This window comes from Scatophagus argus, chromosome 18 (assembly GCF_020382885.2).
Source record: "Scatophagus argus isolate fScaArg1 chromosome 18, fScaArg1.pri, whole genome shotgun sequence".
In the NCBI taxonomy this organism is placed as follows: Eukaryota; Metazoa; Chordata; class Actinopteri; family Scatophagidae; genus Scatophagus; species Scatophagus argus.
In genome coordinates this window covers 9,418,742-9,446,303 of record NC_058510.1, presented here as the reverse complement: position 1 = coordinate 9,446,303, position 27,562 = coordinate 9,418,742, and the positions used below count along the sequence as shown (strand labels likewise).

At 42.1% G+C, this 27,562-nt stretch overlaps 1 protein-coding gene across 5 annotated transcripts in view; it reads right to left on the bottom strand.

Moving 5' to 3' along the window:
• Nucleotides 1-27,562, bottom strand: part of smarcd3b (SWI/SNF related, matrix associated, actin dependent regulator of chromatin, subfamily d, member 3b) — a 36,584-nt gene that overhangs the window by 6,404 nt on the left and 2,618 nt on the right. Inside the window, exons 1-7 of one of the 5 annotated variants that reach the window (XM_046371060.1) lie at nucleotides 18,358-18,667; nucleotides 10,981-11,204; nucleotides 7,874-7,963; nucleotides 5,696-5,738; nucleotides 3,771-3,893; nucleotides 3,238-3,363; nucleotides 2,541-2,636 (exon numbers count right to left, since the gene is read on the bottom strand). In XM_046371060.1, the coding sequence (XP_046227016.1) occupies nucleotides 2,541-2,636; nucleotides 3,238-3,363; nucleotides 3,771-3,893; nucleotides 5,696-5,738; nucleotides 7,874-7,963; nucleotides 10,981-11,204; nucleotides 18,358-18,435 (780 nt within the window). In that variant the 5' untranslated portion in view covers nucleotides 18,436-18,667. Of the gene's footprint in view, nucleotides 1-2,540; nucleotides 2,637-3,237; nucleotides 3,364-3,770; nucleotides 3,894-5,695; nucleotides 5,739-7,873; nucleotides 7,964-10,980; nucleotides 11,205-18,357; nucleotides 18,668-27,562 lie in introns of those variants that run through there. The other 4 variants (XM_046371061.1, XM_046371062.1, XM_046371063.1 and 1 more) reach the window with 4 other exon arrangements.

The following is a 27,562-nucleotide window of genomic DNA, read 5'->3' as shown; positions in this document are numbered from 1 at the left end:
AGATGTCTGACTCAGAATGTAATGACAGTTGTGTGCTTGTTTATTTATGTTGCCAGCAGTGTGAGTTGAATGTGGTCAAACCCATACACTCCTGTGAAGCAGATTACATTTTTTGAGCCACACTCGCAGAATTGCTTCAGGAGTGACATTTGATCCACCACTTTGGCCCAGACTGAAGTATTTAAACTAAATTTGGGACAGATTTTCATGGTTTATAGACTTTGTTAAGCCCCTTTTCCTCAAGCGCGCTGAAGGTTCACATTTCTGGTTCTGAGTGACATGTCTTCACAACACAACTTCACAACAAATTGATTTTTATCTAGCACCATTTATATTTTTAATTTCTTCAATACTTTGTGACCAAATACGTGTTAAAACTAATGACATTCTAGTGCTAATTAGCAATTGTTAGCATGCTGATACGCTAAAGTAAAATGGTGAACATGGTAAACATTATACCTGTTAGCGTTGTCATTGTGAAGAACTTAACATGCTGATGCTGTTAGCCTTCTCAAGTTAATAAATTTCACCTCGGGATGTTTCTTCCTGAACTTTAACTTTGACTGTTGCTGAATATTTAATGTTATTGAAGTACTTGGAAATTGATCAGGTTTTCAGGGGGTTTTAAGGAGCTGGAAATGTGTCACAATTAAGAAATGTGGGAAAAACAGTCTGTGATTTGATGAGAAATAGAATTTGTGCAAACTGCTAATGCACAACATGGCGAGAAACCAAGATAGCAAAAAAAGTCAACCCTGCAGCTGTGGAGATCAACGTTATCACACCCAGGATCAGCAGAAACTTGAAATAACAGAAAAACTATCAGCCCGGCCAAATACAGCTATTTCCGTAAGAGTCTGGGGATTTAGCCTTTGTGTTTAAATATCAGAACTTCCTTTGTATCTCACTGCAGATTAAATATTATTTGCATGTCCATTTTATCTTAACTGCTCAGAAACAGAAAAGAAAAAGCACTTAAAACACATTCTTCAGTCCAGATTGCAGAAACTTGGCATGCAATGCAGAGTAATGTTTCCTCCAATCAATGGCTGACTCAGAACAGATTAAGTACTCATTGTACCTCAAGGTAGAGAAAAATTTCTTTTGATGGAAAATCATTCAAAGCAAAACACCTGAGTGCCTTGCTAAAATACCCTCTTAAAAGGGGGAACCTTGAGAAGTCATAAATTTCACTCTCAAACTCTTACAGTGGAGTTTTTAAAAGTCAATACTTATTGTGAAGACACAAAGTGAAGGGCAGTTAATGATTGTGTGTGTTTTTTTTTGTTTTTTTTTAAAAAGTAAATGTTTTCTCCAGTTCTTGCACCTGCATGCTATGAAAACCTTGCATTGCTGTGATTAAAAAAAACAACCCTCTCCTGTATATCATAATAGAAAATTGAGAGAGGGCTGTCCACTCTCTTGGACTGTTTTATTGTGTATTTATCCCGTGGGGATGAAAGGAAAGGAGCAGGTTCAGCAGGGTGACTGTGGCACGAGACGAAACCAGACAATTTTCAGCCAGCGTCTTTCCCCTGCATGATGAGCATGACATCACTGACCCTGGCCGCATGGCCGAACAGTCTGATTCGCTGTTTCGGGCCACACACAGAAGTATTTTTTCACTAATAGATGTGGTTTCAAATGAAAGGACTGACCTAAGAAGTGACCGGCAGGCTAGTCGATCAGATGTGAAAGCTGTCCAAATGTGATGGAGAGATAAAGCTAACACTGAAGCTATAATACAGTTTGTTTAATGAATAGTATGACATTTTGTGAAACACATTTATTAGCTTTCTTGCTCAGAGACAGAGGGTCTAATCAGCCAACTGAAGTTTGGGTGGGTTTTATTGGTAGTCATCATTGAGGAAAAAAAGTTTCACCTGTGCCTTTCCTTCTGTGACAAGTCTGCTGTGAAAAGGCTCCATTAAAGCTGAAACAAACTCAATACCGCTCTCATACCTGTCCTTTCAAGAGGAAGCTACCTTAGCTTACTGAAACTCCTCTGTGCATGCTGCCTATATGGCAGAATTGACAATAAAGTTGACTTTGAATTGACAATAAAGTTGACTCCTGGCTGTAGCTTCAAGACTGCAAGGTTGAATTTCTGTTAACGAAAAACATCTTTCGGGTCGAATATTCCTTTGAAGGTGCGGCACAGTTGTGCAGTGGTTAGCTCTGTCGCTTCACAGCAAGAGGGTTACAGGTTTGAATCCCGGTTTGGGGTCTGTGTGGAGTTTGCATGTTCTCCCTGTGACTATGTGGGTTTTCTCCAGGTGATCCATCTCACAACTGTCATACTGTGCTGAGTAGTAACAGACTGCACTGTTCTGCCTACTTAGCATGTTAGCATGTTGCTTATTTTGGGCTGCAAGTATCAAATTAAATAGAAAGAAATGAGAACCAGAGTATGTGGCACCACCACTGATGATAACATTTAAAGGTGCTAGCTGACACTAGAGAGTCTGAAAGAGCATGTAACAGGTTGATCAGGCGGTGGTCGTGCTAAATGAGCCTTTCCCTTGTGTGTTTGAACTGACCTCAACCAGGTGGTTGTCAGGACCGTAGAGGTCTTTGTCCAGCTCGATCACCAGGCTCTTAAAAAACGAAGAGAACTTCTTCTTCTGCTTTCCCGGCTGTGAAACAGATGGACACAAGTGGTCAATTAATGTCTAAAATCAGACTTATGCGCTAACATATGCAAAACTTACAGTGCTTATAGCTTATAGCAACGTTACTCGTGAAAAGCCCACACCAGGCTGAGCGAGATCAGAAAGAAAGTGAAACACTAGACTTTCTCAGGGTCCACTTCCTCTGAGCTCAACCAGAAATATTTGTGGTTTGTGAAACTTAAATGCTTCCTACCGCTGTGAAATGATGGCCTTGCCCCGGACTGCTGAGAATATCAGATCATTTTTGATGTGCTTACAGCGCAAAACATATGTCCAGTCTACTTTTCACGCTGCATCTACAGCTTTTCTAAACATCGTCTTGGTCTGAAACAACTGATACTTTTCTGTCCCAAGTTTTTTGAATGCATCGTTATCATCATCGTCATGCATCACCACCATCATCACCATCACAATTTGGTGCTAAATTTGAAAATTAGGATTATTATCTTCGACTCTGCTCATCAGTATCACAGAAACTGTGGCACGGCTGTATTTCACTTTTAGACTGACTATGTAACTTAGTGTACAGTAAATGTACTGTAAATTTAAGATAAATAAAACTCACATCATCCAGCAACTTCCCCTCTACACGCAGTTCCCACGATGCAATGCTGCCGTCCGAGTCATCGGCGTCAGGTCTGGCGGGGTTGAAGGTGTTGGATATGTAAAGTCTCAGTTTACGCTTTTGCTGCTGACACAAAGGCACATAAAATAGCACAGTTTAAAAGGACATCTCACAAAAAATTTAATTAAAATGTCACCCTAGAGGTGCCCTGTCTGAACTGATTAGTTCAGTATAGCAGCAGATTAAAAAATTGCTTTAATATAACAAGAGTCAAGAGGTCTTCAGCCTTGAAAAGGGATGTTTTATTATGCTTTAAGATGAGACAAAACTAAGAAAAGGTGAAAAATAAGATCCTCTGTTGAAATATCTAGCAAATTCTTTAGACCTTTTGATGCTTCATTTTTTGACACGCAAAAAATACCTTTAATAAAATGGTTGTCCTTCAACAACTGGATAATTAGTGTTTTCAGACAGACACCTTGAGGACAACAGAACACGCTGGCCCCTAATTAGTAATGCTGTCTTGTCCTTACCTTCATTGGTCTCTTCAATGCCTCCTGGATGTCCACACGTTTGCGCATGATGGTCTGATCCAGTTTGCGCTCAAACGCCAGCAGGTCCATGTAGGCCTGAGACTCGGGGACCAGCTCACGGATCTGAGGGGAGACAATCTGACGTTAAAATCTTAAGGTCATCACATTTTACAAAACACATGCGGGACAAAGAAGCCAGATTTTCTTTACATCGGCTATCTGAAATCACTGAGGGGCTTAAGCAGATTAAGCCTGCCCTGCCTGGTTCTGTAGGGGGTCCAATGTCCTGTTTCAAGGACATTCAGCTCTATAACATAAAGTGTCCTTCATGGAATAATATAATATATAGAAAGAATAGTTCAACTTTGTGTGAACAAAACTTGTTTATTTTCTTGCAGAGAGTTGAATAAGCAGAGCACTCTGTACACACACTGTAAACACTCAGTATCAGCTTATCCCAGGTCTCCATTGACAACGAGGCACCTTTCTACCCAACAGAAATTTTCATCATTTTATATCTACTTCCCCAAAATTCAGCCTGGCATATTTGCTATTTCTTTTTAGGGAGGAATCTTCTTATTATCTTCTAATTTGAAATAAAGTTAAAAGATTTTGACCCTACAACATCAGTTTGTGCTGACTGCTGATTGACCCACTGGCAGGTCAGCAGCAGGTTCATGCAACAGGTTAAACTGAAAACGCACTGGGGGTTTAAGGCACTGACCAGAAATTGTTATGTCCAAAGCATTTATGTCGCTGTTTCCCCACCTCTCACTCTCCTGAACTCTCTGGTGCCGGCTAGCTAATGCCTAAAAATGTTTAAATGCTAACAAAAGGTTTCATTCTTAGATCCTGCAGGAAATAAACCTGTGACGTTCCGTGAAACCTGTGAGGAAACTTCATCATATTCACATCATTATAATATGTGTAGCAGCATTATCTGTAATAGATATTTTCTGAATATCACACTTATTTTTCTCCAAGAGCTTTTTAAGTCTTTTACCTAAAGAAAGCTGAAAGGAGCAGAAATGTCCTTTTGCTTCTGCCCAATCCGCCACTAATACGGTGGGCCACAGCATTATGGAGGACACAGGGGGATAAAAATGAGATGCAGAGTGTGCAGCCAACCAGCCAGGACTCAAGACATTACCATATCGATGAAAGTCCTCCGAGCATCAAGGGCTGCTGCTTACTTACCAAAACTGTGCACATACACTCCTCCCGTTCACTTCTTCTCTCTTTCACGTTTCTTTCTAAATGGCTGCCTTCATTGTTCCCTCTCATTCCTCGCCTATCTCCATCTCGCTGCCTTTCACCGGGCCGAGGTGCCGGGCAGACAGGGGAGTGTGGCATACATTCCCTGTCTCTGACTCATCATTGTGGAGTGGCGCCCTCAGCCATGCCTACTGCTATCTCAGTGTCTGGGTTACGTTGGATAAGACCTGAGCCAAGACGTCCACACTCTCCAGACCTCCGTAGTATTAGCGTAAAAGCCTCCAGTGAGCTGGCCAGGATGTGGCTGAGGTGATGCGTGGCACAGGGCCCGAAAACTGAGACCACGGGATGAAAATCGCAACCTCAGTCGGCACAGGCTCACCTGTGGCAACGCGTGATTCTGCCGCCTCTCGGTTCTACTTGTGGTCGCGTAACTGCCACATCCCGCTGACTATTCCAATTTAAATGAAAGAGCCACCATCCAAATAACAAAACGAAACCCTAAAGACTCTCCTCATCCTCTCTCTTCTCATTTGGAAATAACACATAATCATCTGGCCCTCTGCGCCTCCCAAGAACCCCTGACATCAAAAACCGACCAGGATTTTTTTTTTTGTTTTTTTTTTTCTCTGCACACAAAAATAACACACACACACACACAAAGAGAAAGAGAAAACAGAGCAACAAAGGTAAAAAATATGCAGCCTCACCCTTTGCGGAAGAATCTTGTCTGCCATTTTCCTTCTCTTAGCACTAGAGAGGGGGAGAGAAAGACAGAGAGAAAGAGGAAAAAGAGAGCATGTTACTATGGTGACTGATAGCGTAGCACCCAGGCCATCTGCTAAAATGCTGGGCCATATCCAGCACCCCAGCATCCCAGCTGTGTGTGTGTCTGTGTGTGTGTGTGTGTGTGCATGTGCATATGTGCTCATGTGTTTGTGTGAAATGCAGCGGTCCACCTGGAGAGCGAGAGCCTCCAACAGCCAAAAAATTGTCACATCACCCATTGCTTGCCTGACATATATTCAATGCACGCACACACACACACACACACACACTTGGCGGCATCATTGGACTCGGATCGTGACAGGATGCGTGTTCAAGAGTTGTCTAGAATGCAGAGTCTTCAAGATTGATAGTAGAAAAGAATGTATGTGTGAAAGTATGTTGATATTTTCATTCATGAATTCCTGGCTTTTCCTGCTGTGTGAAACAACTTTAACAAACAATATAATGTTTTTTTCATCTTAAATTTACCAAGGACGGACTCGGATCAAAAAATGCCAAGTTGGTGCCTTTGTCAGCACTTTCTTACTTAGCGAAGCTGATCATAAAAACAACACCGCAGGCTCCTTCTCCATTTCTTAAGTATTCACTCAGTCTCTGTGGACAGCTGCGATACATGATGTAATGCACTGATGCACGGATGTAAATTCATGCAAGTGACCCGTAGTTGGTATCCGCACATGTGCAAACTTCCTAAAAAATGGCACTACACTGCAAAAAGAGTAAATAAAGTGAGAATAACTTATTTCAGAGGTATTTAGTTGTGGGTGATACATCCACAACAACCATACAACTTCCAAAAAGATGTAATGAAGCAAAGGAATTCATTCATTATTCTTAATCTTTTTCATCTGTATTGCCGTTTTAGGATTTTGACTGTTAAACTCGGCTAACTTAAAAGAAAAGCTACTTTCAAACTGCTTTTTTCCTTTGTGAATTTGTTTAATTTCACTGCTTTTATCAAGTCCTTGTGTGAGAGTGAGATGAGAGGATTGATTCTGTCATATCTGTCTGCTAAATATAGCGAGACAGTCAGCAGGTGGTTATCCTAGCTTAGCACAAGAACTGGAAAAAAAGAAAAACAGCTGAACTTGCTCTGTCCGAAAGTAACACAACTCACTAATTCACACACCGTATCTGCTTTGTTTAGTGCACAAAAACTGTGGACTAAAAAACGACAAATTGTGGTTTTAAAAAGTTGGTTATTAACACTCCCAGGAAAGAAACATTTTGGCAAATAACAGTCTTTGTGCTAAGCTAGGCTAACTGTCTGCTGGCTTCATTTAGCAGCTACGATTGCGTATTGAGCTTCTCATCTGACTCTCTGCAACAAAATAAATAAAGTGCATTTCCCAAAATGTTGAACATTCCCCTTTCAAAGTTAGATAGTCTTTCCATGCCAGAAAACCTTTATTTACCTGATTTTGTTATTAAGATACTAAATGGAAGTGTCTTTCTTTGGCTAATCTCAAATACACAGAAAAATCCAGTGGCATGAAAACTATTGACACTATCCACAATAACCTGATAAAACTAGAGCTATTCCAGAGACACATTACATTTCTGTTGTCTCATGTTACATATCGTCATATCGGCCAACCTTATTTCATGGTGGAAAATGTCTTTAGATTATTACATTTTCTTTCTTTGGGGGGGGGGGTGGGGGTGGGGGGGTTGCATTGTAGAGAAATGTTCTCTCACAGAGCCTCGTCTGTGAAGCAGTATGTTACATCAGCATGCCAAATACTGAAACAAGCCTGCTGCAAGGACAAGTGAAAAATCCAGAGGTGCACTGCAAAGGTAAACACACACCTGCATCACAACAATACGCCTTTTTAAACTGTTTTAAAAGGGGTTTGAGACTGGCTTCTAATTTAATTTTCTATTACAGCTGAACAAAAATAACCCCAAAAAACTGTTCCCATCATGCCATGCTCCAGTCCAAAGCATGCACCAATACATTGTAAGGGTCAACCTCTATGCCCGTATGTACGTATGGCCAAAATCAACTAATGCAGGGAGTGCTGGGCTCCGGTGAAAAAGCTATATAGGCCAGACTCATCAAAGTAAGAAAACGGACATGCAGCAGAATAAACTCCTACTTTGATCCGAGCGTGGGATCTGATTGGGGCTCTCTCATGTCCATCTGCCTCGCCGGCATCTCATTGGCTCCGGGGAATCCGACTGGCTTCCTAAGAATTGGTGAGGATTCGAAGGTTGTCTGATTAGGGTTGTGGCGAGACACACACACTCAGTGGCAGAAAGTACGATGTCAGCGGGGGAAACACCTGGTGCTTCTGTTTGTCTGTACGTGTTGGATGTGTTTAAAGTTCAAGGGTCTGTTAATAGGTGCAAAGTCTAAAACTCAGACAAGGGCAAGCACTGGGATGAGAGTGTAAGTGGTGTCCATGCACGCAGAGGAGGACCTGGGAGGCGTCTTATCTGAGGGACACGCTCATTCAACAAAGTTTCTCAGTGAACCTAAACAATCATGCTTCACACACACATAGACAGACAACAGACAGACAATACAATGACAATGGATACACCATGAACTTGTTTATCACAGGAAAACGGAGCAAACAAGCAATACACAAGTTTGGCTCTTTTGTTCGGCACAGAGTCCGGATGTGTCATCGATGAAGTAATGAACAGTGGGTTCTCAGGTGCAGTTGAAGACAACATGCAAGCTACAACCACACCTTTTCACTCATTTTCTAAAGCAAACTCTCAAACTTTTCTCAGCACTTCTGCTACCAAAAAAAACCAAAAAAAAAACCCCTCCTCCTGACCAGATGATAATTTGAGTTGTAAAGAGAAATTATGAAAAAAGCTCATCATGGCACATTTCTTTTCTTTAGACATTTCAACAGGGAATCAACTTTGCAGATGAGTTTGATAATATGCATGTGAAATGTTATGCCCCGAATGACTGATGAGATTTTTAAGAAGATTTGTTAAGCACACATAAGATAAATAAATTCTTTAAGAACTAAGAACTGTACTGTCCCAAGTACACCTTCCACTGTCACCTCATTATGTTTTGGGTGACACACAACTTGTCAATTCAGCCTCTGAAGTGACATTTCCATGCTTCTTACTTGCAGCAGTAAAGCATGTTTTCTATTAACATAATGGGAAAATGTTGTGGATTAATGTATTTTCCAAGTCTTGTAACCACATGTGGGACTCAGGCTGCATACTTTGATGTCTGGCATTTAAGCCCCGCGCCCACAATGCCTGCTTTAGAGTAGTGTGCGGTATATAAATGTAGTACATATTACAGCACATGAGATTTTTCACCGCAGAACATATATGGGGGGGAGAAATTAGAAGCATATAAATGTAATTTCAAGGACACGGGGTTGATAACAGTTTATGCGAAGCAAACCAGAATTAAATTCTATTTTTAGCGGCAGCATTTCGTTTGTTCTGCAGAGGGAGTGTAGCTGGGACCATAAGGTCTCAATGACACAGCAAACACAGGTGGGCCGCCCTCAGCTGGCAGCCACATGGGGTCTGAGCGGGATGCAGCAGAGCAGGGAGCATCAACTTGTTTACCAGAGGACGCACACTCCTCACAAAGCAACAGAAAGAGACAGAGACACCTGGACAGGTCACCCCGGACCATTGATTAGATCCTCCACAGGCAGACGGGCCTCTCTGGGGGGTGAGGCCCCGACGTAGGACAACATTTCCCCTGACCTGTTCGACAAGCCTGCTTAATTGTAAGTGGATCAATTGCGCTGCAGATACTGAGAGAATGAGACAGAGAGAGACAGAGGTCCGCTGAGTGCGCATATTGATCTCCTTTCTAATGACCATACCTGCCACACACTCGTCTCCTAATAGACATCCATTCACCGTGTGTATGTGTGTGTGTGTGTGTGTGTGTGCGCCTGGGATACTGATGTTCAGATCTTTTGTACATGGTAGTCAAACAGCAGACAATAAATAGTGTAACAAAAAAGCGAAAGCAAGTACCAGACCCTGTGCACCTGCAGACAGCAACCACATATGAACCATGGCGCAAACTGGACCACACTGACTAAAAGACACACGAAGACCGAACAGAGGAGGAACATTCAGTCAATGCAGCGATTGAGGTGGTGAGAAGTGGATGCACAGAGCAGCGAGCAGGGTGTGGAAAAGAGTGGAGCAGTGGGAGAGAGTCGAAACAAAACTGAGATGAAAGCTGGACGCACAAGGGTCATGGTTTCACTTCATATCAGGTCTGAAGATCAGATTTTTTTCGGGGATCACAGCATGCAAATGGCTGTTGCTGTAAGTGTGTCTGCTGTGGCTGTGTTGTCCCCTTATGATCATTTTCATTGACTTTTCTTCATGAAGCCTGCCAATATATATGGCATTTTTCATGAGCCATCATCAGGTCAAAACTTTCTCCCGTGAAGCTAACGCCGTTCGGCCTCAGCTGCAGCTTGTGTCTAACACTAACACACTGCACTGAAATGATGAACGTGTTCGACATTGAACCTATTAAACGTCAGCATGGTTGCATTCAGCTCAAAGCCCCACTGTGCCGAGTGCAGAGAGCAGCTGACATGCCTGTACGCTCTTGCTATGTTTATGACTGACGGTTAATTTTATCAAATCTGATTAACTAAATGAATCTACAGGCGTACATCTCAATAGCAGCATTTTGTATTGTCTTTTGCATTTGATACACGTGAGAGAAAAATCAACCTACCTATGATTTGGGACCATTAAAACTACTTTTTTGTATGCCTACTTTCTGCAGTATGCATTTATTTTTCTTCAAAACTCTTTACATCATATAACTTTCAAACTTCTCAGATGTATTGTGTTTTAATGTTGTCTTAAAGAAAGCAGCTGCATGAGTACATTTTTCCTGCATGACATGAAGCCTAAAATTAGCAAAATTATGAGTTTGATCTGGAATTGTACTTGATATGTGGTACGGTTGGTGCTAAAAAATATTGTGGTTTGATGCCCAGCTCTTACTACATTGTCTGCACATGATTCATGACCATATCCATGTTTGGATTTGAAGACTGATGCCAGTAATGGGAAAATCAAATTTTTATTTTTTTTACTTAAGTTAAGTTTCAAGTGTAACCACAGCCGTTGTAGTCTGCATGATCTCAACCATTACACACTTAAAAGCACACTTTATGCAAGCCATGCATTGTTTAGGTAGGGGCTGGAGGCTGACTGGATCCAGACTCACTTTCTGGCCCGGTTCTGGACGGCCTGCTGCTGCTGCTGCTGCTGTTGTTGCTGCTGCTGCTGCTGCTGGACCTGCTGGGAGGGGGCTGGCCTCTTACGACTGGGCTCCATCACCGGGGAGGGCAGGCCGGGTCGCACCGCCGGGCTCCCTCCGTAAGGTGGGCCGGGGGGGCCCATGGGAGCTCCCTGGTGGGGCATCCTCGCTCCAGACGGCATGCCAGGACGCTATTGAGAGACAGCAGGAGAAAAGACGGGTCACGTAACGTATATGTAGAAAACATTCTCCGCTGTAGATTCTGATTAATCACACACTGGCGCTTCTAAAAATATCACAAAGGAAACATTAGATCAGTTGCAACTGTGATGCATTTCCTTCTGATGGATTCAAGGTGAACAAAAGAAAAGTTTTATTTGACAAGATCACGAAACAGAGCTGCAACAAAGAGTGACGCACAAGCTCCTAATCCAGACCTCACAGATTTTTCCTCTTTAAAACGAAATCCTGTCTGTGTTGGTTCTGTTGAAATTGGAGACTCTCCCACATTTTGCAACCACTGGTAAAGTTTCAGCAAACGACAGCTAAGGTGGTGAAATTGAATGCACTCAGTTTTCATAATTTGAATCTTTTCCATCTGGGATTCCAAACTGGCTGGTAAAACTTGTCATCCGATATGAGATTTGTGTTCGTTAGACGGCTGACATTAGAGACCAACATGAAATATGAAGTATGAAGTTCGAGGCAAACTTTGAGCCCTAAAAGCTTTGGTGTAATTAACATGCCAGCGGTGTGAGATACAGTTATTTCAGCTGAACACAAATCATTCAACAACTGATAGTAGAGCAGAGATCAGCCTTATTTTGTCTTGTCTAAACATAACTAACGCAGATTTCCAGAAACAAGAGCAACTGGCAGCATTGTTTTGATTTGATTCTTTTGTTTATTTTATCTCATGTTCTCTTGTCTGCTTGAAACAGAAATCAGGTGTGACGACTGAAAAATAGACAAAAAGAATATTGTTTAGCATCGTGTGAGCTCTGTCGCGCGCGCACACACACACACACACACCTCCTAAACAATGCAAACAGTGTCAGAGTCCACAGTCCCACACTCAAGTCTTGACGCCTGGGAACAACTGGGGAGCTCTCACCTGTGCTTGTCACTCCCATGGCAACAGCTGCCTCCCGCCTCACTTCATTGTCTGAAACCAAATTGGGGGTTGGTGTGACAGAGAGATAATCCTTCCACTCTGACTGGGACACAGACCACCTACTGTATGTAAAGAACCCCAGCAGGAGGGAAAACATATCTACCGAGCATAACCAGCCCTCCAGTTATGATTTCACTACTTTAAATGTAGCCGTGGTGAAAGAAACACTCAGATCCTTTACCTCAGAAAAAAGCTGCAATACCATGATGTAAAAATACTCTCTTTTCACTAATTTTTTTGACTAAAAAATGAATGTAAAATACATTCATTTGCACCATAGCTGCAGAAGCAGCAATATGAACTTAAAGTAGTAAAAGTACTTGCCGTCAGTGTTACTGTGTTGTGTCACTAGGGGAACGCAGGAAAAAAACGGGGGGGTCGGGCAGGGGTCTAATTAGGAGCCCATGGCTTACATTTGCCCTTCTGGTCTCAGGTTAATCCGACCCTGACAGTTGTGTGGTTTGATCTATAGCAATGATCACAGGGCTTCTATATCAAATATTTACCTGTGGAGTAATTAAGTATAAAAGTTCCTCAAATGCAGTGCTCGGTAAATGTTCCTTTTCACCACTAAAATTATGAACGTGAACTGATCCAAAAATGGCTTCTCAGCTAATATATTAATACTGTACAATTTGTGACATTGGGCATTTTAAACCAAAAAATAAGTATTCTTTCCTCTGCCTCTGTATCACTCTAAAGAACATCCAAACCTTGCTGCTTAGCAGAACTTTAATCCAAAACATTTAAGCATCAAGTTGCAATAAATAAATAAATTAAATTAAATGTCCTTTTTCAAATTGGCTCAGAAAGCAGTGGCTACATTTTATAACAGAATGGGTAAATGTTGGAAAGACAAGGCCAGCTGAAGGATACAAATCAGGAGTTTCATAATCTCTCATATGCTTACGTTTTTTTTTCTTTCCACAAAATTGCACATTGTTTGTCACCTCTAAAACTGAATTACTGCACGTACACGCATCAAATTTGAACTTTAGACTGTCCACAAACACAAGTAACCCCTAACCCCACTGAAAACAAACAAAGAACATAATAAACATCAACAAGGTCACAATAAGAAAGTTAGACATGAAGCCGGGTCCGATTGTAAATGACTCTATTCAGAGATTTAATAAGTCAGAACAGAATGAGGCTGACGTATTTTGGGCCTACTGAAATGTGACCAAGCAGAGATTGCGCGATAAGAAGCCCGAGCAGGCGTTGCTGTCACTCTCCCGGAGAGTTTGGCCAGTGAGGGGGAGGGGAAGTGGGAGTAAGGGCAACTCACAAGGGTCTTCAAACAGGAGAGGATAAGACAACATATGGAAGGGGGGCCTCCTGCTCAAATCTTGTCACCTTGTGGTGTCTTAAAGATGACCCTCTTTTCCCGTCTTCTTCCTCCTAAGCCGGACAATAACAATCAAACAGGCATCGGACTAGACAGCAGCCAGGCACTCCTGTTACAAATGTCTGTCTGGAGAACTTGAGCCTTTCAGATAACAGATAGAGTAAACCATAGCTGGATAATGTGTGAGATGAATTTCTCCTAAATCCACACACACACACACAATGAGCGGTACTCTATAATCTGACCTGCTGAACTGGATCCAACACTCTGCCCGGAGCGCTGCCAGCCAGCCAGCAATCGAATCTGCCATGTGGATGGATATCTGAGAAGTGTGTTGGCATCTCTGGAGGGATTTGAAGAGGCCAAACTTAACCCACACTGTACTAAACATATGAATCTGTGGGTTGTACCGTAGACGACCCTTTTACAGGCTTCGACTAGAGCCCTGGAATCTATAAACAAAACTCAACATGAAGTTGTTTTGAATGGGCATGCTTATTTATTAAATCACATTTTGAAAACAGCTCAGGAATGTCTCAAAGTCCACAATAGTGGCCTGTGGAGATCCCAGATCCCAACCTGATTGAGAATCTGTGGATTACACCGGAATAAGCCGAATCCATACTCCCACCAGGTGGGAGGACCCCACCAGGACCAAAAGGACACAACATTCCAGTGCTGGTGACCACAAAATATCCCCCAAATGTCCTGTGTACTCCAATTTTTCTTCCACAATATAAACATTTGTCGTTTTTCTTTATCTTTTCATTTGGCAGACACTGTTGTGTTGTCCAAAGCAACATACAAATTAGGTACAATCCAAACCACTTCATATAAATGAGAAGCCTTTGATCTACTGATAGAGTTTCTCTGATTTACATGAAAGTAATCTGAATGTAAAATACTTGCGTTCTGGACTGCTGATCAGACAAAGCAAGGCATTTGAAGATTTTGCCTTAAGCTCTGGGACCTTGTAATCTTAAAATGTGTCAGTAATGAAAATAACCGTAAACTCCAGCCTTACATGGAACCCAGTTTATTGGACTGAATGTCAATTTGATAATTTTTCATGTCACATATCCCTTTAATATCAGTCTATTGTGGACAGAGTTGGTAAGGAAGGAACAGGACTGCTTGATGTAAAAAGTGGATGATTATAATTATGCAGATGATGTGCCTTTATTTGTAAGGTATTTAATTCACTGCATTGGCCAAAACAAAACTTTACGTAAATAGTATCTTTATGTTCCAGAAACTTCACTACTGGTATAAAACAATATAAAATGACATGCTCTGTGATAGAGGATTTTATCCATATTGCTTGCTGCTACTATCAAATAAACTGTGATGGGTTTTATTAAAGTGCTGACTCACCCAAGTTACAAATACACATAATGTATATATATACACCTGAATAGTAATGTTTATAATTTTGTTCACAGCATTTAAAAAAATTACACTGAATGATATAAACTTGAAAACAGTATCCCTGTTGGATCCAAACACCACATCACAATTTCGCAGTTTTCATGGCAACTGTTTCTGTAATTGAAAGGAATTTGAATGAGATGTGATCATGGCAAGGTCTGTGGATTATCCAGAGTGACCAGGACATTACCTTTTAAAAAGACAAGTGGCTGTTTTTGTTTTTTTTCTTTTGTTTTTTTTTTTATCTTCTGTGGTGTCATCTGTGGTGCTCCCAGCACCACAGATGACAACCTCCACAAAACCTCAGACATCACAAAATTTGGGCAAATAAAACCAAAATTATCTGCAGATTAAAAGTTAAAGTAAGAATATACATTTTTTGCAGTTTGAGTGGACTAATCATTTGTAATCCAGATTTAATGATGATCCAAACATGTGAATGAAGGTGAAGTTTCTGTTCAAAGGTCGAATCGCTTGCTCTTGCACACTCAGACTTTACACATGACGAAGCCACAGTGAGCTGTATTATGTTTTGGCTTATCTGGGTTTCCCACGCAGAGTGCTGGAAGGCTTTTCTCATCACCGTGGCCCTCGCTGAACTCAACACACACACACACACACACACACACGAACAAGAGAAGTAACACAGCAGGGAGGGAGGTAAGGCAGATAATGTGAAAGAAAACGGAAAGGACCTAGGCCAGACCTTCAGCCCACCCATCAGCCCAAGAACCGGACCTCTCCCCCACAACACACACTCTGCTGCCAGGAGGCAGGAACACCACGACCTTCTCAAACCACAACACTGTTTGCGTATATAGTGCAGCCTTTATACTCTGTGTGTGAATGCATCTGTACGTTATGAGGGAAAAGGAAACGTCACCCTCGCCACAAGCTAACAAACTGCGTCGATGCCATCCCCTTATCCCATAGTATAAATATTTCTCCATTCTGCAGTATACACACAGAGGAACCTGCTGCAACTATTATAACAAGACTTTTCCATCTTTAAATGTGGGAGAGAGGAAAGAGAGGAGACAGAGAAAGAGGAGGGGGAGTGTGCATAAGAGAAAATAAGCAGAGGGAAATATTTGGCTTGGAGCAGCCAGAGCCTCATCAAGGTTAATTGGTCTGTTGAGAGGACACACTCATCTGGCTCATCAATCACCTGGTCCATTGTTTCCTAAAGTCTGTCTCTGTGCACAAGGCTTCGGCACCAAAGACCCTGTAATGACCGCTCCTGTCAAAGAGACAATACCTCATCCTGTTTCAGTGTTTAAATCGACCTGGTGTCAGCACGCCAAATGCCAGTGCTGATTAAAACAGACTTTCAGCTCAAACCAGAACTCAGTCAAGTTCTGTGATTTTAAGTGATTAAGTTATTATTTATTGCTAAGTACATGTCAGTGTCAGAAAACAGTGAAAAAAAAAAAAAATAAAAATATTCAGTTGACAATCATTAAAAAAATGGAAAAACAACCAGTGAATTTCTTTCATTTTATTTACAAAAGTGATGTTAATCAAAATTATTTCTGATTGGTGAACACTAAATTGCCCTCTAGAGGCTTTAGAAACTACTTTTCAACCAGGGTCAGTGTACTTTGACCTCTTCAGGCCTCTGAAAAATTCATTGAAAGAGGAACCCTAATCAAGTGTGAACCACAACGTCTGTGTTTTGAGTCTGTTTGTTCCTCATCCTGTCATCTCTCTACTATCAATTCTCTAAAATCCCTTAAATTACACATGTATTTATTACGAAGCAGCGTGAGAATGGAAAATGTATTGATTTTGACTTTGATTCTTTGACTGGAGCAATAAAGCCCACAAAGTCTTTCTGACCTTAATGATGTAGTTGAGGATGAGATGCCAGATTTCATGATCTGTGCATTCAGTTCAACTTAATCACATGGTATCTCCAGCAGGAGATGGACACTTAGGACCAAATAATACTTTGAATACAAACAAGGGGTTGGGACCCTAAATGAGACGATGACCTAAACGGTGAACATGATTCAAATGAAGGAAAGTATGATTATGTTACTGTGCTTTTATTGTGAAATAACTGTGTTTTACACACTACGGCCATTAAAAATAACCTTGTCGACCAAAGGGTTGAAACTGATGAACTTGAACTGCAACGTCCCTGGTTAAAATCTGATGGGGAACTTTAATAGCACGTTGTTTCCCAGCTCTCTTTCCCCTCATTACGTGTCATCTCTCTACTCTCAATTCTCTAATAAAGGCGCAAAAACACTTCAGCTATGTTAGAGCTGAAACTATAGGTTAATCAGTCAGCATTATCAGATCAGTCTTTATTGTCTAAATCCCCTCTCCAGTTTGAGGATTTGCTGTTTTCTTTTGGTCATTTATCCATGAAACTGAAATTCATTCAGTTTTGGCTTTGTGCTCAGACAATAACATAACATCTTAGGATGTCACCTTGAGCTTCGAAAAGCCGCAATGGATATTTTTTTCCCACAATTTCTGACAGTGTAATCACAAAAATGACATTAACTGATAACTGAAATAATTGTTAGTTGCCACGTTCAGCCTGAAACGGCAAAAATCATTCTTCAGTTGAACTCATGGACAGAGAGGTCACAAGCATCCAGCATCTGACCAAGACTTATACGTCACGCTCAGCCTTCTAATACATCCAGCTCATGACCAAAACAAACCAATGCATGTACCATTACTAATGTAAAGTCTGAGCCTTATGGTAATAGTTGCCTAACCTCTAACGACGAGCAACACTTGACTTGACATTTCATGCTAGCTTCGCATGAATGGACTGATTGTTCTGCATGATTTCCAGGATTGGCCGTCTGCCTCGGCTCCATCTACGCTACTACGTCCGTTTGCCTCATGACCTTACAGGTTCAAATCCTTCCACCAACCACCAACACGCTGCCTGGAAGGCTACTCTGACTATGTTGTTGTGAGTGGACTCGTCACCCCCCCCCTCCTCCCTTCTGTCTGTGACTCCCAGAGAAGCAGTGTGCTCCTCTCTGTTAGCCAAAGGAGGAGCTGGCTGCTTTTTGCTGCTGCTTAGCTTCTATTTCTACAATTATCTCTTTTTTCTTGTTGTCTTAGGAATCCTCTACTCCTCATCGCCTTCCCTTGCTGAGCTCCATCCATTCGTGTTGCTCCGCTTCTTGTTCTCTCAAGCCATCTCCTAACAGGCTGGGATCCAGGGGGCTGGGGCTGGAAATAACCTTCACATGGCCAGCTTTACCCAGCTATCTCTCACACACAGACCGCCGCTGCTGCTGCTGCTGCTGCTGCGCCGACTCATGCACACACAAACACACACACACACACACACACACACACACACACAGATGCATGCCAGAGCGCAGCTCCCTTCACACGAATGACGGACAGCGCCACTCACCACTCCATGGACCAGGAACTCAAACAGTTTGCTCTTGGTGGCTTTCCTGGCTCCCCCCGCCGTGTCCTCCGTAGCCATTTGCTCAGTCCCCTCCGTTCACCCTGCTATGTCTCCCCTCTCCTTCTTTTGTCTTTCCCTCTCCCTTCACCCAGCCTCCTGTTCCCCTCCCCTGCTCCACTTTCCTTCTCTTTGTGCTCTCCTTTTCAGCACTGCCTGTCCCTGACTCTCCTTCTCTCTCTCTCTCTCTCTCTCTCTCTCTTCCCTCCCTCTGACTCTATTTTGAATGTGCAGCAGCCTTGCCGAGTCTCTCACTGTGTCTAGCTCACTTTTTAGTTGAGCTGCCTTTCAGGAGCCCGGCACGTCGCTTGGAGGTGGGGGTGGTGGGGCGAGAGCCGTACGGGGGTCTGGCAGGGGGGTTTCAGCCAGCCCACACTGACGCTCCCCTGCACAGCTGTTGCATTCCATTGGTAGATAAGGGCATGCGGCGCTAGTGAGGTTGCCGTTTGGTATAAATGGGGGGCTGGGGAGGTTAGAGTCAGCTAGCCATTCCCCTGCTGCAGCTTCCCCCTGGTGACCAACCCAGAGGCCACGGTCAGCACACATTGAGCTCTGAGTCCTGGGCTCATTCTCCAAAATAAAAAAAAAGAAAAAAGAAAAAAGGACATCAGGCTCTTAAAGGGGCCACACTGCATAGCATTAACACATGTGTACACACACAAACTGCCAAATATGACGGAGTCTTGACGTGGTGGTGATGATGAAGAGGAGGAGGGGTATGTTATTTTCTCAATTGAGAACACTCAGGTCGGGCTAATTATGTTGTCTGTATGCGTCTGAGTGCACAGTTCTCACAATAGGGCTAATGTGCCCTAAAGCCACTTCACAAGAGGAGAAGGCCACGTCAAGAGCACCTTCATTTCCCGTGTTTCCATGCTGGCCTTTGTCAGAGTGCATTCATAGGTTAGGGGTATTTCCTCCACTCCCCTCATTGGCTTTACCTTTCACCTACTGGCTGGCCCAGAGGCTACATTCAGGCTGTGACTACAGTAATGGCAAACAAGCAGGCTGGACTGCACAGCAAGGTGACTGTGTCACCTGACATGTGAAATCACTTTCTGTTGAGAGGTATTGCAGGCTGCTTTTCTTAAAAGATTTGCAGAAAATTGAAAGCCCTAAAAGGAGGTGGGGGGTGAAAACAAACAACTTTTTATGGACACAAGGACGTCCAGAAGACTTAAATACACTGACTGTTGTGGTGTGATATGCCCTCTCACATTAATTACACACAAGCACGAGAGTCACACAGGTCTGACGACAACCACGCTACGCTGAAGATTATGATTCTTTCATGCCTCCCTCGGCTCCAGCCCCTCTTTCTCTCCTTCCCCTCTTCAGATCGTCAGATCACGGGAGTGAAATATTCATGAGGTTATTTGAATGACAAAGGAGGTGAAGTGGGGTAGATTCAAAGGGGGCTTGGCTTGTGACACATGACAGCAAATTGTCACTGTTATTGTTTCCTCTTCCTCTGTTCTGCCTGTGTGAAAATTTCAAGAGTGTCAAACCAGGTGTCAGAGTGGAAAGGAAATGACCCGAAACATTTTTAACAGCTTATGGAAAGGGTTGACACAAAGAAGAAGAAAATTTGTCCTTCAATTATCACAACATGCTGACAAACTTAAAAATGGCGTGAGGCGTTTCTTTAATGGAGGAAAACCGAAGTTATCGTGTGGACAGCTGGTTAGAGGTTCCGTGACCTTCAAAGCAGAGATCATAAGCTTCTGGAGGACGTACCGTTCCTCGGAGATGTCTGAAAGGACCCAAGTGTTTTGATGCATGCATATTATCCCCCACACATGACATAAACACACACATTACTGACAAGAAAAGTTATGACTGACACTTAAAGGAGCAGCAGGAAGAGAAGCAATTCAGGATCCAAATACATGACCTTCACAACCCTGATTATTGGAACCGACTTACTGATAGGCAAAAGCTGGCCCTCCCATGTGTGCTGAATGCTGACAGCGTGGGGCACCAGTTTGCTAAGTGGTGACACCACCTGGTGAAATGAGTGTACTGCTGCTGTCATTAATCCAGTCTGGAAGGCATTAAGGCAACATAAGAAACCCAAACCTCCATTGCTAAATTTCTCAGTGCTGCCTAAATCCATTGATGTCCTCCCTGCAGTCAAATACTAGAAAAATATCAACACACACTGATGCTATGTGTTAGATTAGCCTTGTATTACATAACACATGACGCAGGCTTTGCATGTATTAATCAAATAGGCACACAACATTTCTATCTTAATTTCCTGCAAGGTCAAAAGCTCAACCTGGTGAGCTTATCCATGCAGATTCCGAGCTTGTGCCAATATCCTGTTTCTCCAGCAATGCAATGTGAGTTCAGCGATAACAAAGAGACCCAGCAGCTAAGGTCGATGCAAAAGGGAGTCTTGAGCGCAGGAGTACCCCCTGCCGGACCCCCATCGTCTCCCTCACCAAAGCCAGTCAGTCTCACCAAATGGTAATGTCCCAGTGAGTAGCAGACGGGGGGGTAGAGGGGGGCTAACAGGGGGTAAGGGAGCAGCAGTAGTATTACTGATGACCAAAAGAGGGAGCAGCCTGCTGGGGTTGGGGGGTGGCTGAATGGAACTTGGTGCCAGGTTCAGAGCCTGGTTGCTCAACTGGATGAGCATCAGGCATCATAAGCCTTAAAATGCTGCTCATTCAAACACTCTAATCTGTGCTCAACCGGTTCAAATTTTCTAAGCATCTTTTTAATGGGTTTTTAAATTGTTCACCTTCATATTTGGCCACAAGAGGGAGACAGACAGCTTATACCCAAAGTCACGCTTTATACAATACAGTACGCAAACTGTCTGTCTGGTTGTCTAACCTCCAGTACCATCTGTGTCACCGTGGTGTGTCCCAACCAAGGACGTCCCAGTTCTTAAAGCTTCTTTAAATCCTTCAAAATGACACAACTGGTAATGCAAGACTGCAACTTACAGCTGTTTTCATTATCAATTAATAGTCTGGTCTTTTAAATTGCGAGAACACAGGGGAAAACTCAAAGGTGCGTCTTCAACTGACTGATTTTGTCAAAACAGCAGCCAGTGATTTAAAGCAGAAAAAAAGCTGAAAATACTCACAAGTGATAGTTGATTTAAGCGATTCTTTGGTTATCAAAACAGTTATTATCATTTTGCTGTGATGGAGGAACTCATGTAAGTTAAGATAAAAAAAAAACAACCTTTATTTGTCCCACAAAGGGGAAATTGCAGCGTTACAACAACAGGGTACAAAAACAGCACTGGAATAAGAGTTACGGAATAAAAAAATATGAGAAATATAAAAATAAACATAAAGGCCCTGAAAACTGAAACTGCAATTTTCTTTTCAAAATACAACAAAGTATCTCTCTATCAAATTTAATCCATCTACTCTCTGTAACCACTTTATCCTTTGCAGGGTCACGAGGGGCTGAAGCTGATCCCAGCTGAAACTGAACACGTTGCCAGTTCATTGCAGGACTAACATACAGAGACAAGCAAGCATTCAGTCCACACAGAAAGGCCTCAGATGGCCGGTGAGTTCGCACCCAGAAACTACGTTTAAAACGTCCTCACTATTAGGGACGGACCGATTCGCAGCCTGGCAGATTATCTTCTACATGTTCAACATTTTTCCAATGATCAAAACCATTGTTCATTTTGTCCAATAAAATAAATTAAATTAATAATACCTCTAGCTTTAGCTCTGGCGCAGCATCCTCTTTCTGTCTGTCTGTGGTCTCACTCAATATCATGCCCACAGCTTTATCTGATTGGTTACACGTTATCAGTAAAAGCCTATCAACACTGAATAATTTAAAACTACAAGGCAACAAGTTATCGAATAACTGCAGTGGAGTGTCCGCATCAAAAATGTACTGCAATGTAAATATAAAGTAGTGGAATACTGAAAAAGTCAAGTAATGTACAAATACTTAGAAAATGTATTTAAGTACAGTACTTGAGTATATTGTGCTTAGTTATATCCAGTCACTAAATTTTGCCACTAAGATTTTTATTTTTACTAACTGACTGAGATATGAGTCTCCAGCGCCTTTCAGGGGTCTGAAGCCAAAAAGGCTGTGAACTGCTCAATCACAGTTACACAAGAAGATGGACTGCACAGTCAATCAAGTGGCACACTTGTACACTTTTTCTAAAATTACACATTATGAAATTCAATAGTCCGAGCAGAAAGGAAGAAATGAGGGAAAAAAAAAACATAAAATGATGGGTTTTCTGCATTTTCTTACCAACTACCTTAAAAGAGGAAGGAAAACGAGCATGAACATACAAAGACTGAAAAATTCTAAAAGTGCTGATGTTTAACGTAGAGCTCACAGTGGCAATATTTACATACCAGAAACCGGGAACCTGCCCTCGTCAACATTATTGTCACAGACAGATGGGGTGCACTAGGGGGAATATGGACTGTACCGAGGGTACGAAGTGAAGTCCGATTCCCTCCCTCTGCCGGGCCCCACTCTTTCTCTCTTTCTTCAGTTTGAGAATTGCAAACAAAACCCAAGCTCAAGCTGCTTAAAGGCCAGGGCTCTCCCGAAAGCTACTCAACAGCCATCAAAGGGAATGTACAAAAAACACGCAGACCTGCACCTTCACTAAAGGGGGATTAAGGAGCAGAGAAGTACATTTCAGGGCCGATCTCTTGCAGCTCAGCATGTGTAATGAAGAGGAACCTACGGGGAAAGAGAGAAGTCTCCCACAGTGGCTGGAAATAATAGAGCATCTGCTGATATTTGCGATCAAAGTGATTTGGTAGAATACAGTGCAGAGAAATACCAATAGGTGAATAAGGTTGCACAAAGCAGCAGCGCTATGTTAAGCGCCTAACCTAAGAAGCCGCACATGAGGCGTTTAGGGTCGACCTTGTTTTTCAGGTTTAGTTTGGGACAAAGCATCTTCATCCAGACGCCGTTTATGGTTCAGCTCCTTCGCTGGAAGCATTGTGGGAGCAGATGGAATGACAGAATAAGAGTACTGAGCCGAGTTTCCCCCGCAAGCAGCGATCGACACACCGGAACAAGGCCTGAAGCATTACCTGCTTTGGGGCATTTCCTGTTTGCTGTAGCCATGACAACGGGATAATCTGCCTTGCGTCCAAAGCTGGCAGCCAATCGGGTGAGAGCGCCGCTAACTGCAGTGACTTCAAAACTGGAGCAGCAGCTGGTGAACTGAGCTAGGAATTATTCCAGAGCTTAAAGTGTAAAAACTAAAAAAAAAAAAAAATCCCAGATTTTTGAGGCAAAAAAGGCTTCAGTGGGCTGCGTCACCAGGGTTAACTTTGACACAAATACACAGTGAAAAACAGTCGCGAAGCCCAACCAAACTACCATATAAAATTCCACAAGATGAAAAATAAAAGTGTCAGAATAATTCCCTCACTACGACCCCCCCCCCCCCACTTTCTCTTCTTTCCTACTGTGCATCCGAGCTAAGTATTAGCCCAGAACTTTCAGCACCACTCTGCCCAGGCAGGATGGACAGATGAGACAGAACGAGGGCAGGGCTGGTATGTGCAAGGCTGTGTGGAGACGACTCTAAATTCTCTAAAACAACAAGAGACAGAGACGCATACAGAGGAGGCGGAGTGGCGGCCCGAAAACTCAACTGCTGCCGTGTCTGTGCAGGCCATCAACAAGGGAATGAATAAAAATTAAATATGTATTCATTATCTCAGGATCATAAGACACCATCAAAAAAGCAATTAGTGATATTCATCAGTAAGTACACAGTTTGTGCTTCTTATAGATAGATAGATAGATAGATAGATAGATAGAAAGATAATTTATTGATCCCGAGGGAAATTCAGGGAAATATGTATTATTATTATTATTATTATTATGACATGTGAGTCACGGAGCCAAAGCATTTGATTTCTTAAATATTAATACTTATGAAAGCCAGAGCAGTATTTATCAACATCTACCACTATTCTGAAGTTATTGACAAAATCCAAAAAGACTCTTTTCTAATCCAAGTAGCCATATGTCACACAAGCAACACATTAAAACGATATTAAGATCTCATCAAAAGATATAAAGGTGCAGTGCGTAGGATTAATGGCATCTAACAGTGTGTGTTATGTAACTGAGAAACAAAGTTCTTTGTCTGCCATGTTATGTTCTCTCTGATGAATGTTGGTTCTCCACCACAGCAGCGTGTCTGCTGTCTGCAAAGTCCATGCAGTCTGGCTCTTTGCTTGTGGATGACACAATTAGCGACAACTTGATACTACAACCACACGTGTTTACTTCACTGTAACAATTTCCAGGAGCTGCCAACAAGACAACAAAATGAAGGAAAGTAGCAGTTCACTTCAACAGCTTTCTGGTCTTCACTGTGTACACAATGATCTCGTTTGATTTCCTAAAGTGGCAGGAAACCCATACAAGAGGGGAAACGATAAGCGGTTTAATCAATTAATCTGTCAACAGAAGATTAATCGACAACTCTTTTGTTAATTAACCGTATATGGGAGGATTTGCTGCTTTGCTCCTTTGTTTTATGTGCATTAATTATCTTTAAGTTTTGGCCTACTGGTCACATAAATCAAGCAATCTGTAGGCCCTTGGGCTTGATCATTTTCAAGCTGATTAATTGAGAAAATAATCATCAGATTAACTGATAATGAAAATAATTGTTGGTAGCAGCCCTGAAACATATTGTGCATGAGTATGTGTTTCAGGGAAAGCCAGTGACACAGACCTTCACTAAGGCCTAACCCAGAGTAGAAAAGAAAAAAAAAACAACATTAATCTTTTTGAAACCATTTTTGTTGTTGTTTTCATAAATCATTCAAAGCTTTTGCACATTAACTTGCAAGTGCAAGCCATGACGTTGTTGCATGTGTTACACTGGGTTATACTGAATGTCTGCAACAGGCTATGGTGCAGTATTGAGCGTTAACATCTAAATGGGTCAACCAGCCACACAGTGAACCGTAGCACCATTAGGACCCAGACAGCCCGTCTCTGAGCGGAGTGCAAAATCTCATTAGACAACTAACTCTACATTATGAATGGGACTAATATGCGAGGGAAAGAAAAACCCCACAGCTAGTGCTTTAGGTAAGATAACAGTGATTAAATAACACTGGTGTAATCTGTTGGTAGGAGGCAGGGAGGGCGACATGTTAATTAGGTTACAAAGCGCTGGACGTAAAACCATAAAAATCTATAATCTGTGGAAATGATACAGCAGAGGTTCAGAGGGCTGTGTGAAAGTGGTGTTTTTAGGATATATATAATACATACATAAAATATGCCAGAGAGCGCTGTTGTATTGTGTCAAATGCTGCATTGTTATACTGCAGTATTATAGATATTATAATAGTAGTACTGGTAATAAACTGCAATAAGCTTTCAGACTATTTAAAAGGGCTGTAACTATTTCATATTTTCATGATTGTTAGAAAAAGCTTCTTATTTTCATAGTTATTCAATTATTCTAAAATTCAAACAGGACCAGCAAGATTCTCCCAGAGCTAAAGAACATGACCTTAGATTGCGGGTTTTGTCTCACAAACTGTCTAAACTTTAAGATATTTAATATCAAAGAGGGTAAAGCAGCAAATGTTCCCATTTCAGAGGCCAGAACCAGTAAGGGTTTGGCATTTTATTCCTGACAAAATGAAAACGATTAATTGCATACCAAAATTGTTGCTGATAAACTGACCATCAATTAATTGTTCAATCACTAATAAAATGTAGTGAAATAAGCAGCTTTCCCGTAAGCTCATTTATTTCTGCCATTGAACAAGCACATTCCACAGCAGGCAAAAAAAGGAAGTGCTCCATTGTCCATTTATTCCTCCAAATAACACAAAACACAAAGCCAGGGAACATGTAATTGGGTGACCTGCTATTTAGGAAACAAAGCCAAATATGTACAGCTTCCAGTCTGTCTAGTCAGCTTCACTTCTGGTGGAGAAACTGTGAAAAAAAATGCACATTTTACAAGTTTGGCAAAAACTCTGGAGCTGGACGCATACACTCAGTGAAGCATTGACTGATTTTGATGAGTCTCCCAAACTAAATTTCAAACATGACTGAACAGAGTGACTGGGGTGTAAATGTGTGAGTGGGGGACTGGGGGGACGGGGAGGTGGTGTTTCTCATGCAGCTTTCCTTAAAAAGCCAGGTCAAGCATTCAGCAGACGGTAAAAGGAGCTGATCCTCTGATCCTCTATCAAACCTCAGGAGCGGCACTGTGACGGCACCGTGCATACTAATGGGACTGCTCTCCTTTTCTTTACACTGAAGGGAATATCTGTGCCAGCAGCTGGGTCAGGGAAGACTGCGGTTTTGAAATTTAGCTATTTCAGTCCTATTTTTTCACACAGAGATTAGAGAGCGTGCACCTGTATTGCCAACAAGGATCGGCTGCTTCTATGGAAAACATTAAATTGAGAAAAGCCACAATTTAAAAGCTCAAATGCAGAGCAGCTTGAAAGTCTCCTATACAGTTAACAGGGAACAGTGAGGAACGAGCAGAGATTCCTGCACCGCTATTGCAAATTTAATGTGCATATGGAAAAAGTCTTTGCACACACGAAGGGAGTTGAATCTATGGAAAACTGACACACAAGCAGTGATTTTTTTTTTTTAATCAAATAAAACATGTAACTGAAGAGTCTCTGAAAACAGCAAGCAGCTGAGTCACCAAGCCCTCCATAAATCGGTACAGATCAGTACATGAAGCCAGATCGACAGACAGACAGATAGATGGATAGACAGATAGATGGAGCAAGAATGGGATGATGGTATAAATGTGCGCTTTTCCTTATGTAATACAGTGTGAATTTTAAACAGAGCGAAAGAATCATTAAGAGGTTAAGAGGTAGCCAAAAACAGGAGTGCAGTCAGGACCAATAAGCCTAACAAATGCTAAACATATTCATAAGGGAACAGTTCGACATGTGAGGGAAGTGCTAGATGTGAAAACTGATACCACCCTCATGACTGTATGCTAAATATGAAGCTATGGCTAGCAGCCTGTTAGCTCATCTTAATTTAAACCTAGAGGCAGGTGGAAACAGCTAGCTTGGCTCTGTCCAAGTAACAAAATCCACCTACCAGCACCTCTAAAGTTAATTAATTATGTGACTGTGAATCATTAATTATACTT